The following is a 22,692-nucleotide window of genomic DNA, read 5'->3' as shown; positions in this document are numbered from 1 at the left end:
TGTGCCTCATGGAAATGAGATAAAATGATTCTTGAACTGTCCTCCTTTTGGTTGCATAATATTATATACAATGCATTCTATTTCAGGGAAGTATTAATTTTACTGAATTTAAATAATTTTTTTTCTGCATAGTCACAGGAATGTAACCAAATGGCTAGGTTGGAACTTAGATTATTGGTTCCAGATTTTTTTTAAGCTCTCACTCTCTCCTTTATATGCCCTAAGTCTTTATAGCTTCTTGTGTTTTTGTTTCTTCCCCAAAGAAAGGGAATAATAGAAATGGTAGAGCTCAGCTATATTTAACGTTCTTCAAGCTTTGTTCCACTTAGTAAAATGTTGAGCAAAACCTTCATTTGCCAATCCTTTTATTCCTGTCACAACCCATGTGTACATTAAGATGGATTTGGCAGTCACTTATTTCTTATTTATACCATTTTAATGTTTTTGATGTGCAATAAATGTATCCCATCCCACTTTTCAAGAAGAAGTTAAACTCTTAGGCTACTTTTTATTCTAAACTTTGCTTCTAGATACTGCCACAGATGAGTCACTATGAAAGATCATTACTGAGTATGTTTTTTTCTGGTGGGGTAGGAGTACTGAAGTTACTGAGAAAGTTATAAGACTCTTCTTTGTTAAGGACAAAGTCAGCCTTTGAGATATATATCTTTATCTATATCTATATATCTGTTCTAAATGTTTGTTTATTTTGCAAGAGAGCGTGCACATGAGCAGGGGAGGGGCAAAGAGAGAGGGAGAGAGAATCTCAAGCAAGCTCCAGTCTATCAGCAGAGAGCCTGATGCCGGGCTCTAGCCCACAAACTGTGACATTATGACCTGAGCAGAAATCAAGAGTCGGACACTTAGCCAACTGAGCCACCCAGGTGCCCCAATATATTCTTTAAAGGTTCTAGGGGCCAATTAATACCTCATTGTATCCCATGTCTTTTTGAAATTAATTCAGTGCTTTTTTTTTAAGTTTATTTTTTTATGCTGAAAGAGAGAGAAGAGAGGGAGCAGGCACACGAGCAGGGAAGGGGCAGAGAGAGAGGGAGAGAGAGAATCCCAAGCAAGCTCCATGCTGTCAGTGCAGAGCCCGACGTGGGGCTTGATCTAACAAACTGTGAGATCATGACCTGAGCTGAAATCAAGAGTCAGACGCTCAACAGACTGAGCCATCCAGGTGCCCCAGTGCTTTTTTTTTTTTAAGTAAATTTTTTAAAGGAAACCAAACTTCAACTACTTCTAATAGTGCTTATTACACTTAACATTTTTTGGATTTTTCCTGCCTCTGTTCCCAGGATTGAAGGGCTCCCTCCAGAGGCTGCAGCTCGAGTATGTGGATGTAGTCTTTGCAAATCGACCAGACAGTAACACCCCCATGGAAGGTGAGTGACAAAATTTGATAAGTGACTCTTGAGTTATTGATTCTAGCTTGACGACTTCTTTCACTAACGGCAGGAAATGAAATCTATTCAGACTTAGTTGATTGCATATGGAAAATTAAAACCTTTCCAGGGGATGCCTTTTGGCCTCAGTATTTACCCTCAAAGCAAAGCTCTGCATCCTGCATTTTCATTCATTTTGTACGCAGTCCCAGGCATTGGGGTTGTGGCTCCTGCCGGGTACAGTGCTCACTTTTTCCAGGTTCATTTCCCTTCTGCTATTTCATCAACTAAACCAATAAAATTAATTGGAAGGGGAGTTTATAACCCAGCCATCATTATTTTGGAGGAAGTCCCTCGATGATCTTTCTCTTTTGTAATGACTGGGTCTGATTAGCTTCCAATCTGTGGTAACAAGTGCTCAGTGGTGCCATGAGCAGAGGTTTTATAAGAATGACTACTTCAAAATGAGGCTCTTCATTGCAATTTGGGTTTTGATTCTCAAGGAGCTACAACATTTTATCGCCTTCCTGTTACAACTAATTTAAGACAATAGGCATCTCCCCAAGGAAACTTAGAAAATGTTCCTAAAACTAAATTTTCTTCAATTTGCATTTATTTATGGAGCTTACCTAAGATGAATGAGGAAGAAAATAGTTTGGGAGGACAAATTAATAACAATGTCCTAGTTAATTGAGATTTGCAGGCATGGATTAGACTTACCTGAGTGAATGAGAACAAAGATTTTTGGGGGGGAAAGGGCAAAAAGTCATTTGAGGTTTACAATATGACATACATTTACACAGTTTCAAGGACTTAGAATATAGTAATCAACAAAAAATTATACTGATGATAAATTTGTCCTTGATGATTCAAAAGGTAGTCCAGGGTCTTGGAATAAATCAGGTTCTATAAAGGTTTATTCTTGCTATAGGGTTATAGAAGTTACAGAAGTTCCAAATGATTGTAGATACGAAAGTACATCTGAGTTTTTTGGTAGGTTGCATTTCTGACAAAAAAATATCATAGAAATTATTTTCCTTGCCGTTTATCTCTTGTGCGACTACAGAGAAATGTTAAAATATAAATATTTATACGTGTAATTTTCTCCTAGAGTTTTCTGCTTTTTTAATTCTGAGAAAATCAGTTTATTATAAAGCGATAGCAGTGTTAGAAATTCATAAATGCCTGGGTGGCTCAGTCAGTTCAGTGTCCAACTTCAGCGCAGCTCAGCTCAGGTCACTTCAACTCATTCGTGGTTTGAGCCCCTGTCGGGCTTTGTGCTGACAGCTCAGAGCCTGGAGCCTACTTTGATTCTGTGTCTTTATCTCTCTGTCCCTCCCCCCCCCCCCCACCCCAATACACACACACACTCTCTCTCTCTCTCTCTCTCTCTCTCAAAAATAAACATTTAAAAAAAAAGAACTATCTCTGGAAATAATCTAGAAATACATATTTTTATCAAAGCAAAAAAGAGGTTTTAAAGCAATCATAAACATCTTATTAGTGTAAGAAGTGCTCATCGCAAGGATAACATGATGTCACCCTCTTCCCAATGACACATAAAAAGAGAACACTAAAACTATCTGATGAACAAAAGTGTCAAATAAAATACTATTTAGTGGGAACTGTGAAAAACTGAAATTGCTTCCCATTTTAAGTGCTTGTGGCATTGTCTTCCTCCTTGGGAAAGAGTCCTTTGCAATTAAATTACATCACGTATAGGATTTTTCAGGTTTTTTTTTTTTTTTTCCCATTTTGCCCCCGCCCCACCCTCATGTCTAATTGTAGAGATAGAATGCGGGAGTCTCTCAAGCAGAAAACATTATAATTTGCATTATATACCTCTAGAAGGGAGAAGTTCTCAATTAGGATCTAAGCTATGTGATACCAATATGATAATGGTGTCTGCAGTATGAACACTGATTATGTGTTGAAATTTACTAGAGGGGAGCTTCAGAGTGTTAACATTAAACACACAAGATTGCTACCCCGTAGAATTTGTAATTACAACATTGTCCGGCCTTTGCTAGAATCAGAGAACATTTTAATTTTCCCTGAGTTTCTCATAGAAAATTCCACAGAGCAGAATATTTTGTCAACCATTTTATCAAGAGTCAGTGTCCAAGTTCAGAAGTCTAAGGAAGGATGTCAGACCATAGAAATTTGCATTTGTTGATGATTAGGTCAAGGAACGTGGAATTTTGTAGCCCTGCAGCCATCAACCACTTGATGCTGGAATGTAGTCAGCTCTCCCCACGCTCCCCCAAGAAGGGATCCATTCTTAGCTGGTCCCTCAGGCTCTGAGGCTTATTTCTCTGGGAGGATTTAGTAGGAATGTACCACAGAAATTCCTCAAGTAGGACTTGTTCCAGATTGAAAGAGCTTCCCTATAATTTCTCCCTGGCTTTCAGAAAATGTGTATCCTCAAACTTGGTACGCTTACTTGTTCCAAGGTCGGCCTGATGGAAATGCCAGTTTGATACTAGTCTTTGGAAACCCATTCTCAGCATGTAGTGTCTTCTACTTTACTGTAGCAGAGGACAGGGCTGATCCGGCCAACGGAAGAAGAAATAGGAAATAAGAAGAAAATGAGAAATAGGGATTGCCAGGAGGCCTTGGGTGCATTTGCTCCCCTAAAAACGGGGGGGGTGGGGGGGGAGGTGTCTAACCCATTTCTGGCTTCCATGTTATTAAGATTCATTTTTGCAATGATTTTATAAAGTCACAAGTGTGTATGTGAGTGAAAGTTACACGTATACGATGGGGTCTACCTTAGAGAGCTATTAGTGTTTCTAAAAACACTACAGAAAGTAAATGTTATATATAATCAAAATTACCCTTAAAGGCCCCACAGTAGTTCTTTGTTAGCCAACGTTACTCTATAGTCTTTTAATCATTCAATTTCTTCTGCAAATATAATGACAAAACCGTCATTGGATACCTGCCAGTCCCCAGCCCTTTTTTTTTTTTTTTTTTTTTTTTTGTAACGGCCAGAAAATCCTTAATATGATTCACACAGTTGTCTTTATTTCAGCAACTCAGATTGGTGATTTTAGGCTTGATTGCTTCCATTCCTATCTAATATAAGTGATGCAACAGTGGTTGCCAAGTGCCTATTGATGAATTTTCCTATATTAAATCTACGTATGTTGGCACTGTGCTGTATGTGTGTGTCTGGGTATCTCATATTAGACCCTTAGCATTTGAAAATCATTTTTATTGGTTTCAACCATTCCTATCAACTCCATGGGGCCACAACACATGCTAACAAGATTTTTATAGGCACCTGTTTTAAACCCCAAGGACGTAATGAAAGAGCCCAGCCCAGCTTTCTAAGACATGTTTTTAAAAAATTTATTAAAATGCCAACCCCTTTGATTTGCACCTTGAAAGGATGTTAATTGGGAACATTTCTAGAATAAACCAAGACGAGTTTCATCCGGGTTCTACATATCACACAGCAACCAACTGAGCCAAGAAAGGTTAGCAGTAGCATCTTCTTCATAATATGTAGGCATCGTATATCCAATTTGTTGTTGTCTTCGCTTCTTCCTTGAAAAACCAATAGACAGAAAGTGAGTCCTCTCAAAAGAATAGCTGTAAATTCCAAATGCGCAATCAGTGGAGAAAGTAGTAAGACACTTACTTTGCAATCTGCAACCCTATGGGATGCGATTATATTTTATAGCCATGGGAAGATGTTGCTGACAACAGAGGGGAACTTGTGGACTTTTTCCTCTGTCCTTCTTGTTTATTTTTTCTGGTTCACCTAGTAGTAAGTCATTTTTCTTTCACAGCATCTGCCATGCCATCTGTCTCTGCTACGATATCTGGCATCGATGGCATGTGTTCCAGTCCCAGAAAAAATCAGCCCCACATCCCATTTCTTCTTTCTTTATGCCGCTGTGTTCTTACCAGTAGAGTCCCTGACAGTTCCTTGTGCTCGGTGCCACTCATATTCTTAATTGTCTCATTTCCATAAATCCCAGCATGTATTGCATGTATTTCAAAACCTTCTCTTGAGGGGCACCTGGGTGGCTCAGTCGGTTAAGCGGCCGACTTTGGCTCAGGTCACGATCTCGCGGTCCGTGAGTTCAAGCCCCGCGTTGGGCTCTGGGCTGACAGCTCAGAGCCTGGAGCCTGTTTCAGATTCTGTGTCTCCCTCTCTCTCTGCCCCTCCCCTGTTCATGCTCTGTCTCTCTCTGTCTCAAAAATAAATAAACGTTAAAAAAATTTTTTTTTAATTAAAAAAAAACAAACCTTCTCTTGAGCTTATTAGACAAAAGAAAGCTCATTCCAACATGAGTCATGCCAGACAGGGATAGACACAGAGCATTTGTGTGTCTGAGGACCTACACTAGGAGTTTTTTGGTTTGGCTTTCTGTCATTCCCAAGTGCTAGGCTAATTTGTCTCTCTATATTCTTCTCATTGCTCCAGTGAGGAAGTGATTGAATATGACTGAGGGCAGGAGAGGAGTCTACAAACCATGTACTACTTGTGAATAACAGAAGAGAGAGAGGACCCCTTTTTGTATACATAGCTTTTTAAAAAGGAAAGAGGAAATCCCATTAATTTGTTGATCTGAGAGAATATGATGATTTTTAAATTAAATCATATTTTAATTTAAAAAACATTTGGAATTGAGCTCTAACTTTTATTTAGAGCTTTTTGCCAAAACTAGTTAATCTCACAGACTCCCTTAGTCATTAGATGTTACTCCCAACCTAATTACAGTTCAAATTATTTATTTTTTTCCTGCTAGCGGGTTAATGCAGACATAAACAACACAGGATATCTTTTTTACATAAGAGAGGCAAGATCAATGTTAGCTTCACTTAGTCCCCACAGTATCATCACGTCAAACAAACCATTCCATAAGTATTTACTTCCTTCTAAGCCATTTTATTTAGTGTTGCCATAGGCAAGCAGGAATCCATGGATATTCAGGTTTCTAGGATGTCCAGTTACAGCTCAGAAAATACCAGAAAGTAGCAAGTATTGCAGCATCCCAAATTTTCTACATGTTCTTCAATTCCTAGATAATTCCTATCCAAAGCACAGTTTTCAGAACAAAAATTTAATGACATAAAACCTAGAAATATCATCTAAGCACAACGGATCATCTCTTCTGCCTTTGTATTTTATTATCTTCCCGGAAAGACACTCTCTCAATCTTTCCTCCAAACCATAATAATAGCAGGAAGAAATCTTCTGCAAATAGTCACTAGCAGCGCTGTCCAATCGAAATATTATGCAACCCACACATATATTTCGAATTTTCTGTTAGCTACATTCAAAAGTTAAAAAAAAAAAAAACAGACAAGAATAATTATAGAAATATATTTTAGGGGCACCTGGCTGGCTTAGTTGATAGAGCATGTGACTCTTGATTTCAGGGTTGTGAGTTTAAGCCCCATGTTGGGTGCAGAGATTACTTAAAAATAAAATCTTTAGCATAAGAGAGTCTTAAAAACTGAGAACAAACTGAGGGTTGATGGGGGGTGGGAGGGAGGGGAAAATGGGTGATGGGTACTGAGGAGGGCACCTTTTGGGATGAGCACTGGGTGTTGTATGGAAACCAATTTGACAATAAATTTCATATATTGGAAAAAAATAAAATAAATAAAAATAAAATAAAATCTTTAGGGGTGCTGGGTGGCTCAGTTGGTTGAGTGACTGACTTGATTTCAGGTCAGATCATGACCCCAGGGTCATAGAACTGAGCCCTGCACTGGGTTCTGAGCTGAGCTTGGAGCCTACTTAAGATTTTCTCTCTCTTTCCCTCTGTCCCTCCCCTCTGCTCACACTCTCTCTCTCTAAAGTAAAATTAAAAAAAAAGAAAGAAACTAAATACATAGTTTTAAAAAATAGTAAAATAAAATCTTTAAAAAATACATATATATGTATTTTTAATTTTATTTTTTAAAAGTGTTTATTTAATCACGGGAGTCTACCCCCAAAACCAAGAGCATACTATAGACACTGTTTGTTAGACAGCTTGACAATAAATATATTTTAAAAATGAATAAAATAAAATAAAAACGTTTATTTATTTTGAGGGAGAGAGAGAGCATGTGCACAGGGGAGGAGCAGAGAGGGAGAGAAAGAGAGAATCCAAAGCAGGCTCCACATTGTCAGTACAGAGCCTGACACAGAGCCTGATCTCATGAACCATGAATGAGATCATGACCTGAGCCAAAATCAAGAGTCAGATGCTTAACTGATTGAGCCACCCAGGTGCCCCAGTAAACAAATAAATAAATATATATTTTAAATTTAACCCAACATGGGGCACCTGGGTGGCTCAGTTCAAGTGTCCAACTTCAGCTCAGGTCATGATCTTACAGTTTGTGAGTTTGAGCCCCACGTTGGGCTCTGTGCTGACAGTTCAAAGCCTGGAGCCCGTTTCAGATTCTGTGTCTCTGCACCTCCACTGCTCACACTCTCTCTCTCAAAAATAGATACACATTTAAAAAATTAAAAAATTTAACCCAATATGTAAAATCATCGTCTCAACATGCAATCAATACAAAAATTTTTAATGAGATTTTTCTTTCACACTAAGCCTTTGAAATCTGTTGTGTTTTTCACTTTTACGGCATGTCTTAATTTGGGTCAGCCACATTTCACATGTTTAGTAGCCACATGTGGCTGCTGAGAACTAAATTTGACCACACAGTTCTATAAACTCTATTTCCAGGCTAGCAGAGCACAAGACACAGAGTAGGAGCTCAATAAATATTTACTGTGTGGATGGATGGATGGATGGATGGATGGATGAATGGATGAATGGATGGATGGATGGATGGATGAATGGATAAACGATTGGATGAATAAGTGAACAAGTGTTTGAAGATGAATGAGTGAAGCTCTAAAGTTAAATAGATCCAACTTTATTTTTCTCTACTTAAAACCTATTTTGGTTTCCTAACATCTATAAGCATTCTGGTGTCTGATCTGGTTCAACATTTCAGGATGATGCTAAGGACAGATTGCTGGTAAACATCCCCAGGACACTCTTACTTTCCATTTTTCCTCATCAGCAACAGCAGCCACATCCAGATGCCAGGTCTTTCTCTAGAAATCTGATTGATACCTAAATGAGCAGAAATGAATGGAAGGTGATTCTTTGGCAGTTCAGTTGCTCCTGAGGATTACTATATCAAATTAAAATTATCTAATGCATTTCATTTATGACCCCTGACCAGGATGCTCCTGAGAGCCTTGCGTGCCGATCAGATCAGTTTAACATTTTGGTTTGAAAGGTTGGGACAGCTGAGTTTTCAAGATAGTGATTTGGAGAAAATTATTTTCATATCCAAGAAGATGAGCCAAACCCTACCAACTCTATGGCGGGAAAAAAAAAGTGTTCCAATTTTACTAAATCAGTTTTATTTCCATTTTAACTACAAATTCACCAAAAATTGGACTGCTACCTTAGACCTATTCAGCTGATGTTTTATCCTTTATAAAACAATACATTTAATAAAAAAATAAATTGTTTAAAAATCTTTTTAATGTTCATTTATTTTTGAGAGAGAGAGAGAGAGAGAGCGAGCATGAGTGAGGGAGGGGCAGAGAGAGAGGAAGACACAGAATCTGAAGCAGGCTCCAGGCTCTGAGCTGTCAGCACAGAGCCTGATGCAGGGCTTGAACTCGTGAACCACGAGATCATGACCTGAGCTGAAGTTGGACACTTAACTGACTGAGCCACCCAGGCACCCCTAATAAAAAGAGAAATTTATTTCATTCATTCTAAGAAACAGCATTAGAGCTGGATGGGTTCACGTGGGTTCTTTCAGTCTCTGGTATGGCTTTTTAGAAAATCTCATGTTTCTTCTCACTGTACTTCTCCTTCCTATTAGGACAGTATTTCTGCAAAGTGGACTGCAGGACATTAGATGGGGAACACAGCTTCTGGCCTCACCACTTGTTAGAGTGTATACCCAGGGCAATTTACAGCCCCACTGAGGCTCAGTGTCCTTACCTGGAAATGGAGACAACACAGACAGTGACTTCTGAATGAGTTAATAATGTGGGTATAGGAGAGCAAGCAAGCATAAGCCCCTTTTCTAGAATGTCCCATATAATTTACATACGTATAAAAATCCACTTTTTCTGGATTCCTTCTCAGAGGTAACCATAGGAGAAGTCCAAGGCCCTGAAATTATAATGTGATGAAAATCACATAAAGGTGGCCAGGCTGCAGAAACAACTAGGGTCTTCAGGGAGGCCACGTAGAAATTAACATACAGAGTTGGCAATGGAATTTTCTTCTAGCCCGTTGTTTCTCCCTGGAGTTTTGTTCTGAAATGCTCCATGCCCTTTACAGTTAATGTAATCATAGGTTTTCTGGGGTTAATATATTCAGTCAAAAGGTAATCTTGAGACTGTGATTTTATTTTCAAAAATATATCTAGAAAAAAGTCAGTAACAGGATTTACTTATTCAGTTGATATTCATTGACTAGCACTTTTCATGCACTAGAAGAAGCAGAAGTTAATAAATTAGGCAAACATCCTGCCTCTATAGAAATTACATTCTTGTGGGGGAGACAGGCAATAAGTTACTAATTGAGTTACAATAGATGGTGATCATAGTATGAAGAAAAAATAAATCCTGGGAGGAGGATAGAAAGACAGACACCATATGTTTTCACTCTTATGTGGATCCTGAGAAACTTAACAGAAGACCATGGGGGAGGGGAAGGAAAAAAAAAAAAAAGGTTAGAGAAGGAGGGAGCCAAAACATAAGAGACTCTTAAAAACTGAGAGCAAACTGAGGGCTGATGGGGGGTGGGAGGGCGGGGAGGGTTGGTGATGGGTATTGAGGAGGGCACCTGTTGGGATGAGCACTGGCTGTTGTATGGAAACCAATTTGACAATAAATTTCATTAAAAAAAAAAAGAAAAGAAAGTATGAGGGGTAGATAAGGTGTCCAAGGGAAGTCTAAGAAGGATATGGGGGGGGGGGGGGGCGGGGGGGAATAGCTTGGCCTCCTACAAAATGGGAAGGACATAACTTTGGAATAAGACCCTAATTTTGATCATCTTTCCATTTCTTCCTAGTTGTGTCATTTTAGACACATTATTTAACCTCTCTTTTCCTTAGTTTCCTTATCTATAAAATTTAAGTATTAATATCTCCTTTATAGGGTAATTAGGATTTTTTGGAATGATATATACAAAATGCTTAGAATGTTGCTTAGTACATGGTAATTACTTAAAAAGTTAAAGCTGTGTCTTTTGTTGTTGTGTTGTTATTGTGTGTGTGGTCCTGCTGTGAATTTGTCATGTGGGAAGTGACCTTGATGCATTAGTAGCCTCCAAGTCCACCACCAGGCAATCCTGAAGGTCCCAAAACAGAAAGGCTCACCCAACCAATTAAGATGCATGCATCACATGGTTTATTAAATCAAGTAAAAAGCATAGTGAGAAGCAAGAGGGGAGAGATGGGGCAATTGAAACAATTAGGATTGAGTATAAGCAGGTAGAGGGACCCAACTATCTAAATCCTACGGCACGCAGTGGTCATATGGCCTGTCCTCTCTCTATGCCACAGTGTCCTTCCCTATGAGGGTGTATTATAATGATCATATTTGAGATTTGGGCAAGACAGCTCAGTAGACAGGAGGTGCCTGGGTCAATCATACACTTGCTTTCTTGCTCTCAGGGACAAATTCACCTGGCCGTTAGCTGTAGCTCACCTGATAGCTGTAGCCTGACGTACAGCCGTGGACTCTGCATTTCTTGTGCACAGGATTTTTGAAGCCAGAAGGGGATCACCAAACGGGGCTGATTTAAGACCTTATTTGAATCCTCGTATATTTCATGTATATTTAGTATATCTTGAACGTTGGGTGTCATGTGCATACTACATGCATTGTGAACATCACATTTTTCCATCCTTCCACCTCTCTGCTCAGCACACACGTTTCCTACTTTGTCTATGTCTCTGCCATGACTCAGAGGTTGCTAATCCACTTAGTCATACCATATACATTATGTGAATTCTTCCTGTGTCTCACAAGCTACTTGTTTCTCTACATGGTTTCATTTATCCCTCCTTATTTCTCTTGCTCTCTTGAGCAGAACTGATCTTAAGTAACATAGCAAAGGCACATTACAGAGTTCACCACTCTTAGTAGGTGACATGCTGCTTCAGATGTGCAGCCTTCTAGGGCCATTGAAAACCTGTCCAGAGTTAACGGAGGCCCCAGAAGTCCTGAAGGTGGATCACTCTGATAGGCGTCAGAGCCGTGGCTAACAAATTATCTTGTTCCAACTGGGTTCCATAGAGAGGACAGGAGCTTTCCTAAAACTACCTTTACTAGAGCATACTAAGAAATTAAGATTGCCAAGGCTGCAGAAAAAATGTGATGAGCTGGCTTTAAAGAAAATTATGTTCCAAACAATTTGTAATCATCTAGTACTGTATCTTGTGCTCTCTTTGGATGTTGAAGATTCCCAACCTCATTTCATAATGTCCTGGTTAGAATGGAAGATGCTGGAGAAGAATATGCTTATATTCTATGCAATTTAGCTACTCCCTCTATTGTCTCCCCCTCCTTTCCCTCTCTTCACATCTGAAGTCAACAGTGAAGGCAGAAGAGACGTAACCCCTACCAGTAAGATACAAAAAAGGAAATGTGGGCCATGTGTCTGGGGCCTATGGTACTTCCTCGCCACAAATCTGTGGCCCTCACCAAGCTCAGAAAGGATGGTTTTTTGGTTTTCTTTTTTTCTTAAGTTGTTCTCAGTCAAGAAAAAGAGAGAGTGAGAGAACACGAACGAACAGAGATGGCTTCTGCTCACCCCAGCTGTCAGGTGGAGACAGAGCCACTTAGTATTCTGAAGCTGTGGGTCTGTGACTCATGTGAACTTCCTTCTGTGTGCTTTGTCATTTCCCTGGAGTTGTGACAAGAATTACCGCCATATTCTGAGGGGATGTCAACTCAGTCTCAGGGGAATTAATCTCGGTAAATTTCTTATTGTGCTGCAGCTGATCTGCAGTGACACGGGTAGGAATTGGAGACACATTATCCAACACCCTAGCCCAGGCAGGTGGGGCTGGGGATGTTAGCAGCCTGTCACTTTGCAGCATCTCACTCAGGGTTTCCCAGCATGCTGATTCACTAGGGTGAGCAGAGCCACCTCTGTCATTGCTAATCTGGAATTCTCAGATAGTGGGGATAAACAAACACACGTAAGTCTCTTTCTGGGGGAAAAAAAAAATGAAGCAATGAGAAAACAAATGCCATTGTTAACCCACTTCCCCCCTTGGGGTGCTTAATATGTGTTGTGAAAAACTACAGGGTCTGCAATCAGAGGAAGACGGTGCTAGTCTTGGGTGTGTGAATTTGACTGAGTTGCTCAGACTTTCTGCTTCTCGGTTTTTCACCCGGAAAATGGCAAGAATAAAAACATTACCTTGCCTAGCTATTTCTAAGATTGTTGTGAGATAACAAGAAGTAGTATAAGAGAAGATGTTTTGTAAATTTTAATGCCCTGTACAAATATTTTGAGGTTGTTATTGCTGTTACGTATATTTACAGTGTCAGGAATATAGGTGCATAACAAGGTGTAATAACTGAAGTTTGAGCCAGGCACCAAGACAGGATTGAAAAGAAATTTCAAAGAGAGATGCCAAATCTTTATTTGTATATTTGCAGAGGAAATGAGCAAGAGCTGGGTCCCTGTTTTTCCTTCCCTCAATGTTTTATTTTGAGAACTTAAAAACCTACAGAAACGTTGAAAAAATAAACACCTAATATTATTCTCCTATATTTACCAAATTGTGCTGTGTTTTGCCTCTATTTTGCCCTCTCCTGCTGTCATTGTGACATTTGCCCATAAATACTTTCTTCTATCTCCTGAGAACGAGGCATTCTTCTATATAACCGTTACACAATTATTAACTTGTACATGGATGCATAGGGACACTTGTACCCCAATGTTTATAGCAGCACTCTCAACAATAGCCAAAGTATGGAAAGAGCCTAAATGTCCATCAACTGACGAATGGATAAAGAAACTGTGGTTTATATACACAATGGAGTACTACATGGCAATGAGAAAGAATGAAATATGGCCTTTTGTAGCAACGTGGATGGAACTGGAGAGTGTGATGCTAAGTGAAATAAGCCATACAGAGAAAGACAGATACCATATGGTTTCACTCTTATGTGGATCCTGAGAAACTTAACAGAAACCCATGGGGGAGGGGAAGGAAAAAAAAAAAAAAAGAGGTTAGAGTGGGAGAGAGCCAAAGCATAAGAGACTTAAAAACTGAGAACAAACTGAGGGTTGATGGGGGGTGGGAGGGAGGGGAGGGTGGGTGATGGGTATTGAGGAGGGCACCTTTTGGGATGAGCACTGGGTGTTGTATGGAAACCAATTTGACAATAAATTTCATATATTGAAAAAAAAAAACTTGTACATGGATACACCACTGTTATCTAATATGCAAGCCATATTCATCGTTCCTAAAATGTCCTTTATAGGATTTAGTTGTTTTTGTCTTTATTTTTGAAAGGGAAGTGGATCCATGATTTTTTTCAAATTCATGTTTTATTTCAAAATTAAAACTAACGTTTTTTCTACTACATCAACAAAATCCAAATCATTTTATCAGTTCTGGTAGTATTACATCCTATTACAACTTTTGATACAGTCAAGATTTTAAGACCAAAGCCTCTTGTACATATAACATTGAAAAAGAGCATTGAAATAGATCATAAGTCAACATGGTATACTGAACAATGCAAGGACTCTGAAAATGGATAGATAGTTCTATGTCCTGACAGTAACTCTTACAAACCCTGTGCTTTAAGAAAGTTAATTTGAATTTCTCCTTCTGTGTGTCCTCATCTCTAACTCGAAATGAAGATGAACACCTCAATATGTGTTAGTGCAGATTGAATATTATAATAATTAGAAAGCATTGTAGATAGTACATAAAGATGTTCAATATATACTAGTTATTATTTTTAAAGTTTTTATTTTAATCCCCATCACCTATTTCACCCATGGTAACCATCAGTTCTCTATAGTTAAGAATCTGTTTCTTGATTTGTCTCTCTCTCACTCTTTTTTTTTTTTTACCTTTGTTCACTTGTTTTGTTTCTTAAATTACACATATAAGTGAAATCATATGATATTTGGCTTTCTCTGACTTATTTCACTTTAGCATTATACTCTAGCTCCATCCATTTCATTGCAAATGACAAGATTTCATTATTTTTTATGGCTGAGTAATATTCTATTTCGCACACACACCCCACATCCCACATCTTTATCCATTCATCAATGGACACTTGGGCTGCTTCCATATTTTGGCTATTGCTAACAATGCTGCTATGAACATAAGGATGTATGTATCCCTTTGAATTAGTTTTTTTGTATTCTTTGGGTCAATGCCCAGTAGTGCAATTGTGGGATCACAGCACAATTTGGTAAATATAGGAGAATAATATTGGGTGTTTATTTTTTCAAGTTCTATTTTTAAATTTTCGAGAAACCTCCGTACTGTTTTCCTAAGTGGCTGCACCAGTTTGCATTCCCACCAACAGTGCATGAGAGTTCCTTTTTCTCCACATCCTCACCAACACTTGTTGTTTCTTACATTGTTTAACCATTCTGACAGGTGTGAGGTGATATCTTATTGTGGTTTTGATTTGCCTTCCCTGATGATAAGTGATGATGAGCATTTTTTCATGTGTCTGGTGGCCATCTGGATGTCTACTTTGGAGAAATGTCTATTCATGTCTTCTGTCCATTTTTTAATTGGATTAATTGTTTTTGGGATGCTGAGTTTTATTTTGAGAGAGAGAGAGAGAGAGTGCGAGCATGAGTAGGAGAGGGGCAAAGGGAGAGAACCTTAAGCAAGTTCCACATGCAGCACGGAGCCCATTGCAGTGTTTGATCTCATGACATGAGACCATGACCTGAGCAGAAATCAAGAGTTGGAGGCTTAACCGGCAGAGCCACCCAGGCACCCCTGTGATGGTGAGTTTTATAAGTTCTTTATATATTTTGGATACTATCCTCTTATTGGATATGTCATTTGCAAATATCTTCTCCTGTTCCATAGGTTGCCTTTTAGTTTTGTTGATTGTTTCCTTCACTGTGCAGAAGCTTTGTATTTTGATACAGTCCCAATAGTTTATTTTTGTTTCTGTTTCCCTTGCCAAAGAAGTTACTGCCTGTGTTCTCTTCTGGGACTTTTATGGTTTCAGATTTCACATTTAGGTCTTTAGTCCATTTTGAATTTATTTTTGTGTATGGATTAAGAGTGTGGTCCAGTTTCATTCTTGTGCACATCGCTGTCCAGTTCTCCCAATACATTTGTTGAAGAGACTGTCTTTTTCCCATTGAATATTTTTTTCCTGCTTTGTTGGAGATTAATTGACCATATAATTGTGGGTTTATTTCTGGATTTTCTATTGTGTTCCATTGATGTATATATCTATTTTTGTACCACACCGTCTTGTACCACACTGTCTTGATTACTACAGTTTTGTAACATAACTTGAAGTCCAGAACTGTGATGCCTCCAGCTTTGCTTTTCTTTTTCCAGATTGCTTTGGCTATTCAGGGTCTTTGGTGTTCCCATACAAATTTTAGGATTGTTTGTTCTAGTTCTGTGAAAAATGCTGTTGATATTTTTATAGGGATTGCACTAAAAGTGTACATGGCTTTGGGTAGCATAGACATTTTAACAATATTTTTTCTTCCAATCTGTGAGCATGGAACATCTTTCCATTTCTTGGTGTTCTGTGCAATTTCTTTTCTCAGTATTTTAGTTTCCAGGGTACAGGTCTTTTACCTCTTTGGTTAGGTTTATTCCTACAAATCTTATTATTTTGGGTGCAGTTGTAAATGGGATTGTTTTCTTAATTTCTCTTTTTGCTGCTTCATTTTTGGTGTGTAGAAATGCAACCAATTTCGGGGCACCTGGGTGGCTCAGTCAGTTAAGCGTCCTACTTTGGCTCAGGTTATGACCTCACAGTTCATGGTTCTAGCCCCGCATCAGACTCTGTGCTAAGAGGTCAGAGCCTGGAGTCTGCTTCAGATTCTATGTCTCCCTCTCTCTCTGCCCCTCCCCTGCTCACTCTAAAAAAAAAAAAAAAAAATTTAAGGAAAAAAAAAAAAAGAAATGCAACATTTCTCTACATTGGTTTTGTATCCTGTGGCTTTACTGAATTTATCAGTTCTAGCAGCTCTTTGGTGGAGTCTTTCAGGTTTTCTATATATAGTATCATGTCATCTGCCAATAGTGAAATTTTTACTTCTTCATACTGATTTGGATGCCTTTTATTTCTTTTTTGTTATCTGACTGGTGTGGCTAGGACTTCCAGTACTATGATGAATAAAGGTAGTGAGAGTGGACATCTTTGTCTTGTTCCTGACTTTAGGGGAAAGGCTCTGTTTTTCTGCATTGAGATGATGTTTGCTGTAGGTTTTTCATATATGGCCTTTAATTATGTTGAGGTATGTTCCCTCTAAACCTACTTTGTTGTACTTTGTCAAATGCTTTTTCTTCACCTATTGAAATGATCATATGGATCTTACCCTTTCTCTTATTTTTTTTTTAATATTTTTTTTAACGTTTATTTATTTTTGAGACAGAGAGAGACAGAGCATGAACGGGGGAGGGGCAGAGAGAGAGGGAGACACAGAATGGGAAGCAGGCTCCAGGCTCTGAGCCATCAGCCCAGAGCCCGACGCAGGGCTCGAACTCATGGACCGTGAGATCGTGACCTGAGCTGAAGTCGGATGCTTAACCGACTGAGCCACCCAGGCGCCCCTTATCCTTTCTCTTATTGATGTGATGTATCATGCTGATTGATTTACAAATACTGAACCACTCCTGCAACCCGGGAATAAATCCCACTTGATCATAGTAAATGATTTTTTTAATGTATTGGTGGATTTGGTTTACTGGTATTTTGTGGAGGATTTTTGCATCTATGTCCATTAGAGTTACTGGCCTATAGTTCTCTTTTTGTGTGTCTTTATCTTGTTTTGGTATCAGAGTAATTACTGGCCTCATAGGATGAATTTGGAAGTTTTCCTTCCTCTTCTGTTTTTTGTTTGTTTGTTTTGTTTTTGTTTTGGAATAGTTTGGGAAGAATAAGTATTAACTCTTCTTTAAATATTTGATAGAATTCACTTGTGAAGGCATCTGGCTTTTGTTCATTGGGAGTTTTTTGATTACCGATTCAATTTTTTGGTGGTAATCAATGTGCTCAAATTTTCTTTCTTCCAGTTTCAATTTTGGGGGGTTGGATGTTCTTAGGAATTTATTCATTTCTTCTAGGTTTTCCAATTTATTTGGCATATAGTTTTTCATAATATTGTCTTATAATTATTGTCTTATAATTTGTATATCTGGGGTGTTGGTTGTTATTTCTCCTCTCTCATTTGTGATTTTATTTATTTGAGTCCTTTCTCTTGTTTTCTTGAGAAGTCTGGCTAGAGGTTATCATTTTTACTGATCTTTTCCAAGAACTGGCTCCTGGTTTCATTGATCTGTTCTATTGTTTTTAGTTCCTTTATCATTTATTTCTGCTTTCATCTTTATTATTTTCTTCCTTCTGCTGGCTTTAGGCTCTACTTGTTGTTCTTTTTCTAGCTCCTTTACACATTAGATTAGGTTGTAAATGTGAGATTTGTCTTGCTTCTTGAGGCTATAAACTTCCCTCTTAGAACTACTTTTGCTGTGTTGCAAAGGTTTTGAACCATTGTGTTTTCATTTTCATTTGTTTCCATGTACTTTATAATAAGAAATTTAATATTTATTTATTTTTGAGAGAGAGACAGAGACAGAACGCAAGCATGGGAGGGCCAGAGAGAGAGGGAGACACAGAATCCAGAGCAGGCTCCAGGCTCTGAGCTGTCAGCACAGAGCCCAAGGTGGGGCTTAAACTCACAAACCATGAGATCATGAACTAAGTCAAACTCAGACGCCTGACTGACTGAGCCACCCAGGTGCTCCTGTTTCCATGTACTTTTTAATTTATACTTTGATATCCTGGTTGACCCATTCATTGTTTAGCAGCGTATTATTTAACCTCCATGTATTTGTGGTCTTTGCAGATTTTTTCTTGTGATTGACTTACGGTTTCATAGCATTGTGGTCAGTAAAGATGGCATGGTATGACTTCAATCTTTTGGAATTTAAGTCTTGTTTTGTGGTCTAATATGTGATCTGTTCTGGAGAATGTTCCATGTGCACTTGAAAAGAATGTGTATTCTGCTGTTTTAGGATGGAATGTTCTGACTATATCTGTTAAATCCATCTGGTCCAATATGTCATTAAAAGTATTGTTTCCTTGTTTTCTGTTTAGATGATCTGTCTATTGATGTAAGTGGGGTGTTAAAGTCCCCTACTATTATTGTATTAATATCAGTTACTTCCTTTATGTTTGTTATTAGCTGCTTTATGTATTTGGGTGCTCCGATGTTGGGTGCATAAATATTTACAATTGTTATATCTTTTTATTGAATTGTCCCCTTTATTATGATATAGTGCCTTTCTTCACCCCCTTGTTACCATCGTTGTTTTAAAGTCTATTTTGCCCAGCAGCACCTAGGTGGCTCAGTTGGTTAAGTGTCAGTTGATTAAGAGACTTCAGCTCAGCTCATGATCTCACAGTTTGTGAGTTCGAGCCCTGCATCAGGCTCTCTACTGTTAGCACAGAGCCCACTTCCAATCCTCTGTCCCCTCTCTTTCTCTGCCCCCACCCTGCTCATTCTATTTGTCAAAATAAATAAACTTTAGGGGGCACCTGGGTGGCTCAGTTGATGAAGCGTCCTACTTTGGCTCAGGTGATGATCTCACAGTTCATGAATTTGAGCTCCACATTGGGCTCACTGCTGTCAGCACAGAGCCTGCTTTGGATCCTCTGTCTCCCTCTCTCCCCTGCTGGTGAGCTCTCTCTCTCTCTCAAAAAAATAAAATAATAAATAAATAGACTTTAAAACTAATAAAAATAAAGTATTTTGTTCAGTATAAGTAGTGCTACTCCACCTTTCTTTTGACATCCATTTGCATAATAAATGTTTCTCCACCTTCTCACTTTCAAAGTGCAGGTGCCTTTGGGTCTCAAATGAGTCTCTTTTAGGGGCACCTGGGTGGCTCAGTTGGTTAAGCAGAGTCCGACTTCGGCTCAGGTCATGATCTCACGTGAGAGAGATCATGAGTTCAAGTTCGTGAGTTCAAGCCCTACATCGGGCTCTGTGCTGACAGCTCAGAGCCTGGAGCCTGCTTTGGATTCGGTGTCTTCCTCTCTCTCTGCACCCACCCCCTTCCCCCCACATACACACGCACTCTCTCTTTCTCAAAAACAAATAAACATTAAAAAAATAATAAATAAAAACAAATAAAATGAGTCTCTTTTAGGCAGAATATAGATGGGTTTTTTTTAAAACCATTTCGTCACCGTCTATCTTTTGATTGGAGCATTTAGTTCATTTACATTCAAAGTAATTATTGATAGGTGTTTATTCCCATTTTATTAATTGTGTTGTGGTTGTTCTGAAGATTTTCTCTGATCCTTTCTTGTCTTTCTCTCTTTCATGGTTTGCTGGTTTTCTTTAGTGATATATTTGGGCTTCTTTCCCTCTATTCTTTGCATGTTTATTAGTGGTTTTGATTTGTGGTTACCATTAGGTTTGTATGTAACATCTGCTGCAGATAGCAATCTGTATCGAGTTGATGGTCATTTATATTTGAACCCATTCTTTACTTCTCTCCTCCCTACATTTTAGGGATATGGTGTTATCTTTTTTTTTTTAAATATTTATTTTTTTTGAGAGACAGAGCACTAGCAGGGGAGGGGCAGAGGGAGTGGGAGACACAGGATCTGAAGCAGGGTCCACATTGACAGCAGCGAGCCCAATGCAGGGCTCAAACTCATGAATCATGAGATCACAACCTGAGCCAAAGTCAGACACTCAACCCACTAAGCCACCCAGGTGCCCCTGTGGTGTCATCTTTTACATCCTTTTATTTTGTGAGCTCCTTGACTGAACCTTTACCAAAATATTCACTTTTACTGCTTTTGTTTTTTCTACATTCCTACTGTCATTTTTGGTCTTTTCTTTCAACCCCAGGAGTCCCCTTTAATATTTCCTGCAGGGCTGGTGTAGTGGTTGTGAACTCTTTTAGTTTTTGTTTGTCTAGAACACTCTTTATTTCTCCTATTCTGAATGATAGCCTTGCTGGGTAGAGTATTCTTGGCTGCAAGTTTTTCCCATTCAGCACTTTGACTATATCATGCCACTCCTTTCTGGCTTGGAAACTTTCTACTGAAAAATACATTGATAGCCTTACAGTGTTTCCTTTCTTTATAACTGTCTTCTTTTGTTCTGTTGCTTATATTTTTTCCTTTATCACTATATTTTGCCATTTTAATTATAATATACTTTGGTGTGGATCTGCTTTTGTTGATTTTGTTGGGGGTGCTGTGCCTCTTGGATCTGGTTATCTGTTTCCTTCCCTAGATTAGGGAAACTTTCAGCTATTATTTCTTCAAATAAATTCTCTGCCTCCTTTCCTTTCTCTTCTTCTGGGACTCCTAGAATACAAACGTTATTATATTTGACGCAGACAATGACTTCCCTAAGTCTATTATTATTTTACATAATTCTTTTTCTCTCTTTTGTTCAGCTTGATTACTTTCCACTACTGTCTTCTAGGTCATTAATTCATTTCTCTGCTTCTTCCATCCTGCTGTTCATTCCATCAAGCGTATTTTTCATTTCACCTCAGTCCTTTATCTCTGCTATGTTATTCCTTATCTCTGTGTTAATTATCTGATGTCTTCCCCTCTTTTCTCCGGTCTAGTGAGTATCTTCATGATCAGTGCTTTAACTCTTCAACAGTCATGTTATTTATATTTATTTCACTTAGATCGCCAGCCATGGCCTTGCCCTGTTCTTTCTTATGGGACAAATTCCTCTGTCTTCTCATTTTGTCTAATCCTCTATGCCTGCTTCTCTGTGTTAGGAAAGTCAGCTATGTCTCCTGTTCTTCAGGGTAATGGCTTTATAAAGATGAGGTCCTTTAGTATCCTACGGTGTAGTATCCCTTGTTCCCCAGGGCCTGGTGCTTCCAAAGTGTCTTCAAAGCATGCCACATGTGCTCTGCTGTTATGTCTTGGTTGCTTTATCCTTAAGGCTGGTTGTCTGCAGAGGCTCTTTGCCTGTTTGGCAGTGTTTGGTCCCTGGCCTGAATGTGGCATGTTTTAACTACATGTGCTCTGGTCTGCTTGTGAAATGAGACCTGTCGCCACAGTTACTGGAACTGGAGCCTTCCAAAACTCCTGGTTTGAGAGACATAGTGTTGGCAGGGATTTGGGATGGTCTTCTGGGGTAGAGTGCCTATTGGTGGAACTGAGGTAAGAGTGACTTGGAAGGGCAGTTCTTCCAGAACACAGGGGTATGGGGCTTGGTATAAACAAGTTAGATAGTGGGTATCAGTGCTACGTTGGTTTCTGCAGGTGGCTCTGTGCTTATGCTGAGGGGCAGGGAAGGAAATGGCATCTGCCAGTTCCTTTGTTCCTAGAGAGGTCTCTCCATGAATGCTGCTCTCTAGGACACCCTCCAAGATGAGCAAATAGCCTTCCCTCTTTGTGCCCCAGTCGCTCTTCAGATCACTGTTTCATGCTATATGTCTTTGGGCTGTTTGCCCTGCCTTTTCTCTAAGAGCAGCCCCAATGTCCTCCAAGCTCTCCAAGAGCCAAGCACACTGAGCTTTAAAACTCCAGGCTTCAAGCCCTACTGGTTGCAAGAACTCACAAATTCTGGGCCCTCTCACTCTCCAGGCAATTGCTATAGGGATTCATTTTCTCTGAGCATTCCCATGTGTTAGTCTTTCACCCTTCTCTGTGACCATGGCTCCCTCCTCACCACAGTGTCCACAATCTGTTTCTCTTCTAAGCTGCATCTCCACACTTCCTACTACCTTCTTCAATGTGGCCTCTTCTCTACCTTTAGCTGCGGGATTTGTTCTTCCAGTCTTCAGATAAATTTCTGGGATATTTAGGATGATGTGATAGTTACCTAATTGTATTCATAGGATGAGGCGAGCCTAGGATTCTCCTACTCCACTGCCATCTTCTCTTACTCTAACTGGATCCATGATTTAATTAAGAAGACCAGCTTGTATTTAGTTTCATGGCTTTTTAATCTCTTTTAGTCTAAAATGGTTCCTCCACCATTTTTTTTTTCTCTCTAATGATATTGACGTTAAAAAAAATTCCAAGTCAATTGTTTTGGAGAATGTCTCTCAGTCTGGA

General features: G+C 39.1%; 1 protein-coding gene and 1 long non-coding RNA gene across 4 annotated transcripts in view; one reads left to right on the top strand and one right to left on the bottom strand.

Annotated features, from left to right (window-relative positions):
• KCNAB1 (potassium voltage-gated channel subfamily A regulatory beta subunit 1) overlaps nt 1-22,692 on the top strand; it is a 383,165-nt gene that overhangs the window by 321,559 nt on the left and 38,914 nt on the right. For both annotated transcript variants that reach the window (XM_060639044.3, XM_060639045.3), the window contains exon 8: nt 1,302-1,388. In XM_060639044.3, coding sequence (XP_060495027.1) covers nt 1,302-1,388 — 87 coding nt within the window. The remainder of the gene's footprint in view (nt 1-1,301; nt 1,389-22,692) is intronic.
• The window catches only part of LOC132683293 (uncharacterized), a 39,388-nt gene continuing 24,962 nt past the window's right edge, over nt 8,267-22,692 (bottom strand). For both annotated transcript variants that reach the window (XR_009612150.2, XR_009612149.3), the window contains exon 4: nt 8,267-8,485. This is a non-coding gene — a long non-coding RNA (uncharacterized LOC132683293). The remainder of the gene's footprint in view (nt 8,486-22,692) is intronic.

Source organism: Panthera onca, chromosome C2, assembly GCF_046562875.1.
Source record: "Panthera onca isolate mPanOnc1 chromosome C2, mPanOnc1 haplotype 2, whole genome shotgun sequence".
NCBI classification, from domain to species: Eukaryota; Metazoa; Chordata; class Mammalia; order Carnivora; family Felidae; genus Panthera; species Panthera onca.
This window is presented reverse-complemented; position numbering and strand designations above follow the sequence as displayed.